The sequence below is a fragment of the Silene latifolia genome, chromosome X (assembly GCF_048544455.1).
Source record: "Silene latifolia isolate original U9 population chromosome X, ASM4854445v1, whole genome shotgun sequence".
Lineage (NCBI taxonomy): Eukaryota > Viridiplantae > Streptophyta > Magnoliopsida > Caryophyllales > Caryophyllaceae > Silene > Silene latifolia.
The window spans coordinates 6,834,081-6,842,718 of record NC_133537.1 but is presented as its reverse complement, the minus strand read 5'-3'; the positions used below and the strand labels follow the sequence as shown (position 1 = coordinate 6,842,718).

General features: G+C 38.2%; 1 protein-coding gene across 1 annotated transcript; it reads left to right on the top strand.

The window, feature by feature from the left end:
- The first annotated feature begins 295 nt into the window (after nucleotides 1–295).
- On the top strand, nucleotides 296–1,018 carry LOC141623461 (B-box zinc finger protein 32-like). Its single transcript, XM_074439570.1, has one exon. It carries the CDS (start codon nucleotides 296–298, stop codon nucleotides 1,016–1,018), a length of 723 nt encoding a protein of 240 aa, XP_074295671.1.
- The last annotated feature ends 7,620 nt before the right edge of the window (nucleotides 1,019–8,638 follow it).

Sequence of the window (8,638 nt, the reverse complement as noted above, 5' to 3'; positions counted from 1 at the left end):
ACTACAGTACATAGTTGGTTACTTGGTCCTCATGATTTCATGAGTATAACAAGTTTATAATGTGTGGACAATAGAAGACCTCACTTTCCATCATTCAAATAGCGTACAGCAATCATACCATTAACCTTCCCCTTGTCCACATATTATTCTTCTACGTTATGCTCCTTCCACATATTCCTTCTATAAATTAACCTCTCCCCCTTTGAAATCCTTTGAATTCCAATTTCAATTTACAACCTCCTTTCTTTTACTCCCTTATTATCAAAAACCTCTATATTTATCTTAAAAAATTAAGATGGCGGAGTTTAAAATAACCCAAAAATGCGAACTATGCAACAACGACGCTGATGTATTCTGCTCTCCCGACAATGCTTACCTCTGTCTCTCCTGCGACGACCAAGTCCACCGCGCTAACTTCCTCGTTGCGCGGCACATCCGCGCGCGTTACTGCACTCATTGCCGTCGTTTCGCCGGAAATATTGTTTCCGGTTTCAAAACACCAGTCACGTGCCAATCATGCTCCCGGCACGTGCATCATGTCGACGACGACGGAGATTGTCTCTCGTCGTCATCATCCTGCGTGTCCAGTACCACCACCTGCGACGACACGGCTTCGTCTACGACGGCGCGTAAGGTTGCGCGTGCGGTAGACGTGGTGGCGCGTGAAACTGTGGTGGATGGGAGGGTGGAGGGTATTTTGGTAAATTGGAGTAGGAGGATGGGTGTGGAGGAGAGGAAGGTAGTGAAGGTGGCGGCGGAGGTGGTAACCGCGTGGAGGATGGATAAAATGACGGTTGTGCCCTTGAGAGTGGTATTGGCGGCGGCGTTATGGGTGGGGATTAGGGTTAGGGTTAGGGTTAGTGGTGGTAATTGTGGTGGTGGTGAGTTGTTGAGGAGGTTGGAGCAGATTTCAGGTGTGCCGGTTAAGCTTATTTTAATTATGGGTTCTCGCCTGGCGCGCGTGGTTAAATGTAGGGGGTCGCGGGTGGATGACCAGGAAGGTTCGGCCGAGTCGTAGTTGTTTCAACTCAAACGACAAACGGTATTGTGTGAGATCGTTTTATAATGTTTTTATCGGATATTACGGTTTCAAAAAAAAATTATGAAAATGTAGGAATCGGGTTGAGGGATTTTTATTTTAGATCGAATGTATTTATTAGATAGATGATGGAATTTAGTTATTTAGATTATTAGAAATGTTGGAAAATTGAGGTATGAACATTTGCATGAAATGAGCCGGTGTAGACTGTAGATTATTGGTGTGTTTTTCATGTGATTTGAATTATTAATTAACAGTACTATTTGCGAGTTGTTGAAATGTTTAATTGTTAATCAATAATAACATTTGCTCGAAGAATCTTACTCGGTTGCATATTACTTCCTCCGCTTAAATCATTTACGTATCTTTGATTAAAGTACCACTCTCAGAAAGTATCCTTACCCCGACGGATCCTCGTATACTGGGCTAATGGCCGAGCCCTATAGACCGAAAAACTAATTTCTAATTTGTGTGTTAAATTTCTAACGTAATTTATTTTCGCAGTACACTTTTTACTCAATTCAGTACTTTTTACCTACTAATTTCCATTTACTACCCCTATGATAATCCTAGTGTACTACGCAAAGAAAAGGGGCAAAAAAAAAGAAGAAAAAAACCACCAAGCAAAGGCAGTACAATCCCCTGAAACACCCTACCAACCAGTCTAACCATCACTCCCGTCCACCCTACCACCAAGTTCAACCACCAATCACCAATACTAGCCGTTTCAGACGCCGGCCATCCGGACGACCACCGTGGAGCAACCCTTTTGTTGTCTCCCTGTCATCTCAAAGTCGCCACACGGCCTCACCCGATGTCGACAGTGACCGGCAACGCTTCTTGTTCCCCTTCCACGATGGCCTTTCTTAATTAATTACTTGAATTACTAAATCAATGAACTATGTTGGACAACGGTGGTAGTTTAAGCAAATGTTTGGTGATTTTGATTTACTAGTTCAATGTCGAAATCGATAATTTAGTAATATAGATGGACAGACGAAGGTGGGTTGGTGGTGTATGGCGGTGAAACAAGGTGGTGATTGACGGCGGTGTCATACGATGGTGGTAGGTCAAAGAGAAAATAAGTGGACATGAGAATTAAGATAGATGGAAATGGAGAAATGAGAGGGGTAGAATTGTCATAAGTGTACTGAGATGAGTAAAATGCGTACTGCGAAAATCAACACCCATTTCTAATGCTAAATTTATAGGGCTACGGAGTAAAACTACATCTATTTAACAATAATAATGTTATTTATTACGGATGAAATGAGGCCTTCGTCGACCATAGTGTATTATACAACTACGAATTATTAATTTTAGGATATTCAACATAATTTTAGATATTATATTTTCCTTGTTCGCGATTTTCACCTTTATTAAAGTGAATAATTAAGCTTACTTCCTAATAAATCAATTGAAGCTTTGAAGGAGAAGTATTTTATGCATCGTCCTTAATTTATGCGAACAAAAGATATTTAAAACCGAACATTTAATTTAATTATTTTGAAGGTGCCATGCAAATTAAAGACTTGTGGTGGTCCATCTACTCCATAAAACAAGAGGAGCACAAAAGAGAAGACGTGTAAATAATGAATTAATGAGGGCGGTTAGTTTTAGTTACCGTACAAGGTACAACTCGTGCAAGATCGATATTAACCACATATGAAAACTGAAAAGAAAAGGTCGTAAAATTTTAACCAAAAACGGTATGATATGAATGATCACAAATTCGTAGCACTAAAGTATGACACCAACACAACCACATAGAAACTAACATGTGCATCACTTTGAAACAAAAATCTAATAATGTATGGCTATTACCAATCTTATATATATACTCCCTCCATTATTTTATATATGTCCAGGGCCGTCTCGGGTATTTTAGAGGCCCTGTACGAGTTTTCAATAGGAGGCCGCAATATTAATGTTGAAACTTGAAATTTACATCATCAATGTGTTAATATTACTATAAATATATATAAAAAAAATCTACTAATAAATGTGTGTTTTTTTTTTTTAAGATGTAAGTTTATAAATTTCTTAAATTACTAGTTTAGATCTCAGGTAAATGCACGATTTTTTTAGATTGTAAACATGTAGAGAAATTAACATTTAACAGTTACACTTTAAATTTAAAAATTACATTAATTTCTATGATAGTCCAAAATAATTGGTAGAATAAATTTCTCTACAAAAATTGAGGCTATGTAAAGCCCAACATTTATATAGAAGATTCAAAAAATGTTAGGCCCAATTATAGGATAGTGATTTGAGCGAAAAAATCCCTAAATCGACCTATTCTTTTAATAGATAGGGGATGCCGGATGTGAAAAACTTCTTTATGATGATAGTATTTGTTGTTTTAACGAATAAATATCTTAACATTATCATGTTCATTAATATATTATATAAACAAATAACTAAATGCACCAAATATATTGTAGAGAGTGGTGGTTAATGTCTTTGTCATGCTACTCCACATGTTCTGAACTGTAAGATAAAAAATATCCCAAAATGCTACTAGTGGGAATCAAGCACGGGATCAAACAACTATGGCTATATTCACTATTACCGTTATGCTACAGACTATATCTTGATTTCTATCGGCATTAATATTTATTTATCCATAAAAAGTCTGCTTATCAATTGGGCCCTTCCAAATCGGGGGCCATGTGCCGTTGCACGGGTTGCACGTGCCCAGGGCCGGCCCTGTATATGTCATTCTCACATTTCGAGACACTCACTTCTCTCTTCAATATCTCTCAAAATATATAAGTTAACAATATGAAATGTATACTCCTTTGAAAGCAAATTTTATGACGAATCTAATGATATAATTTTCATAATTTTTTCTAGAGTATATTTTTATATAATTGAAAGTCAAAGGCTTACCTCGTAAAACGAAAAGGTCATATATAAAATAATGGAGAGAGTATATAAAACTGGGTTGAAGCGTTGTGGATGCGCCACATGTCAACTCAGCTTTAAATACAAGTATTAATTACAACTGAACATTAAATATAAACATAATAAATACTGTATAAATCTTAGCAAAATATTAATTACTCCCTCCATACCAGACCAATGGTAACATTGAGAATCTTGACACTATTTATGGTCATAGAGAATCATCGTTATTATTCTTAATCTATAAGACAAAATATAATCATGTGAGATTTTGTTTGATTTATCGTAATGAATGCTATAAGAATATCAATTTTTTATAATTTTTAATAATGTGTAACTAAAGATATTTACGTTGCAAAACGTGTCTCGACAAGTGTGAAAAAGTCAATGTTATCATTGGTGTGTTATGGAGGAAGTATAATTTAATAAATTTTATTATAAAATTACATTAAATAATTAAAGTGATTTGATTCTAAATTTATTAAAAAATTATTTTGATAAAAATTCTAAAATGTAAATAATTACGTTCATCGCGAAAAATGCTTCAAATTGAGTATAATTTCATTATATTTATTGAAATATTTTGATTTGTAGAGATGATTAAAGTGAGTGTCTCATAATATTTTATGTTTACGTAAAAGGACATTTTGATAAAGTTATAGAACTTAGACCATTAAATCCTAAGAAAAATATATTTGGAAGAATCACTGTATTTCTTAAAAACATAACGTAAAGAAAACTACTAAGAGATAAGTTTTTATATGGGAATGAAAAAAATTATATTGCGAGAAATTGAATACATATGAGAGTTTGATAAGTTTAAATAGTGTGATAACGAGTATGTGTACGAGTATGTATGTACACAGTGATCGCGAGTGCATTTGAATAATCAAAACAAAAGTAATGACTATTAAATAATATTATAAATGACATGAAAAAGTAGAAAAAACGTTACATTTTTTTCAATATCTTCAATTAAAATATGTATACGTCAAGTATAAATATTGATTATGACTAGCTAAATATTACTTTTAGTTAAACATTTTATATATTATCTTTTAAATACTTTGAAGTTAACCATCAAAAAATATTATTTGAGAAAGTTTAACCTATTTTATTTATAGGTAAACTCTAAAACATCATTTATATATAGTTGTTTAAAAATACAAAAGGTGCAATTCTTATAGATATGTTTGACACATAAAACATGCAAGACACAATCAAAATATTTGAATAAGTTGAGTTTGAACTCTATATGTTTGATATATAAATATCACACGTTATACATAAAAAATTAAAAATTACATAAAATTATATTCACATAATTTTGAACAAATATTAATTGATTTGGAACATAACGTATCGTGAAATGATATAATTTGAGAACTTAATGTTGATTGTTGCATAATTCGAATAAATTTTATTTTTATTAATATGATATTTTATCAGTCACAAAATAATTTTAAAACGTTGATCATGTGACACGGCTGTCGCAACCCTATAAAAAATAAACCAACCGGCTCAACTAATATATGTTAGAGATAATACATAATCTATGATTATGATATTATTATGATATTGCTTGCTTATTCTATCCGTCATATATCGTGTATATTTAGCATATATCTTGTGTATCATATCTTTAATTATATTGTGTATCTAGGGTTTCATAGGTTAGCTTCTTGTTAGTCTTGTATATAAACCTATTGTATTATCATTCATAATCAAGTTAATCTTATACATTTCCTACATGGTATAAGAGCCTTCAAAGATCCTTCCTCCTTTCTTCTCCTCTTCAACGACAAATTTTTTTTTTCCCATGGCTGGTCAAGCACAAGTTTTGCCCAATCCCGCCGATCCCAAAAATCCAATTTTCGCTGTTAACTTTGCCAATGTTATCGAGCTTTCCCCTTCGACGTACCGTGCTTGGTCTCGTCAAATAGAAGACCTGCTTATTGGCTACGATCTCATCAAATTTCTGGATGGAACTCATCCATGTCCACCCGCCATAATCAAGGACGACAAAGTCAATCGACTCCTCCAATCCCGCTCACTTTACATGGCTCCGTCAGACAAACTCCTCGGTGGTGCTCTTCGAGGAACCATCTCCTCCAAAGATCACCAATTTGCTCCTTGGTGCCACCACTCATCGCTGAAATATGGACTACCCTTAAGTCCACCTATGCAAACCCGTCTCGAGGCCATATCCTTCAAATTAAGGATCGTCTCGATTCGATTTCCAAAGCTAATCTCTCTGCCACCGAGTATATGCAGGCCATTCGCTCTTGTGTCGATGAGCTTGCTGGTTTGGGTAAGACCATGGACATCGAAGATGTCGTCTTTAAGGTTCTCAATGGACTCGATTATGAAACTTATCGCTCTCTTATTGAGGCTGTGCGGAATCGCGATACTCCGATTTCGTTTGACGCTCTTCATGAGAAACTCCTGCAATTTGACCTCTCCCTTAAACACACCACCACTGCCTCGTCCAACCATCATACCCCTGCCTCTGCCCATGTTGCTTATCACCATAAAAATCGCTCCTATAATCGACCCCCCCATCCGCTGCCCCTGGTATTCTTCCATTACCCGCCTCCTCCTCCACTGCCTCCCCTGCTTCCACCACCGCTGCTACTCCCTTTAAAGGGAAGTGTCAATGGTGCCATGTCTCTGGGCACTTCCTTGAAATTTGTCCCATCTTTAAATCCCTTTATCCACAAATTACTGTCCCTCCTCGCTCTAGTCCCTCGAACCAGACCCGTACCTACACACCCCGTGCTAATACCGCTGCTGTGACCTCTACTCCTGCCTCGACCTTCATTGTTGACAGTGGTGCCACCCACCACATCACCCATGACCTCAACAACCTTGCCCTTCATGCCCCTTACGACAGGAATGACGATCTTTTGATAGGCGATGGCTCTCCTCTCCACATCGCAAATATTGGTTCTTTCACTGTTTCTTCTTCCTCTACTTTAATTCACTTCAATAATGTTCTTCATGCCCCCTCTATATCTAAGAATATATTGTCAGTTTCCCAATTTTGTGTCGATAATAATGCAATTGCTAATTTCACATCTACCCTTTGTACTTTTCAGGACCGACTAACGGGTCGAGTGCTACTGCAAGGCCAACTTAAAGACGGTATCTATGAATGGTGTGTCCCGTGCTCTCCTTCTGCTCATCTCACACGCATCACCCATGTCTCCTTTTGGCACCATAGGCTCGGACATCCGGCCTCTCCTATCTTAGAGTCTATTAGTCGTTCTGCTTCCTTTCAATTCAAGCATGATTTAAATTTAAATTGTAATGCGTGTGCGATCAATAAAAGTCACAAACTCGCTTTTTCTCAATCTACTTTACATTCCAGTAATCCCCTCGAATTGATATTTTCCGATGTTTGGACCTCCCCAATTCACTCGATCGATGGCTACAAATACTATGTAGTTTTCGTTGATCATTACACTCGTTATACATGGTTATATCCTCTAAAGAAAAAGTCCGACACCATCACTGTGTTTACACGTTTTCGTGCACTTGTTGAGAAGTTCTTTAATCGCTCCATCATACAAATCTTCTCGGATAACGGAGGTGAGTACTTAAAACTTACACCTACAATCACCGGTCAAGGCATTACTCATCTTACGTCCCCTCCCCATACCCCCGAACATAATGGTATGGCCGAGCGCCGTCATCGTCATATTGTTGAAACGGGCCTTGCCCTCCTCACACATGCTTCCCTTCCCATCACTTATTGGACCTATGCTCTTGTTACTGCGGTTTACTTAATTAATCGCATGCCCACCCCTGTCCTCAATCACATCTCTCCCTACGCTAAACTGTTTGGTGCCTCCCCGAACTATACTAAATTGCGAAGTTTCGGGTGTCTTTGCTACCCGTGGCTTCGCCCCTATACCACTCACAAACTTGACCCTAAATCTATTCCTTGTATATTTGTTGGGTACTCCGCAACACAGAGTGCTTTTCATTGTCTTGACCCGACCACTAATCGTCTCTACGCGTCACGCCATGTCAAGTTTGTTGAGTCTGACTTTCCCTTCCCTCACCTATGCTCCCCTGCCCCTGCGTCCACGACATATACACCAACACAATGGTGTTCCTTTTCTCTTCCTCTGCTGCCCACTTCCCCACCTCAATCCCCTGACTTACCCACTCCTACTCCCCCTCAAACACCCCCTGAAACACCCCCTGGTACACCACGCACCTCTCCCATAGCCACCCCTACCTCTCCCGCAACTACCTCTCCCACTACGGAGTCACCTCCCTCCTCCTCTGCACACGAAATCCCTGCTACTGCTGCCCCAAATGCTCGTGTCACTACCCGGCTCATGAATAATATCCGGTGTCCCAATCCTAAATATGCTAAAATTGCCCAGCTGTCTGCTTCCTCCACTCCCCCCGTGACACTAAAATCCGCGCTCTCTGACCCAAACTGGCAGGCTGCCATGGTTGATGAGCATTCGGCCCTGCTTGCAAATAAGACCTGGACTCTTGTTCCCCCTCATCCCTCCTACAATGTCATTGGTTGTAAATGGGTTTTTCGGGTCAAATACAACCCGGACAACACCATTCACAAATACAAAGCTCGTCTTGTCGCTAAAGGATTTCATCAACGCCCGGGTGTTGACTACTCTGAAACCTTTAGTCCCGTTGTCAAACCCGTCACGG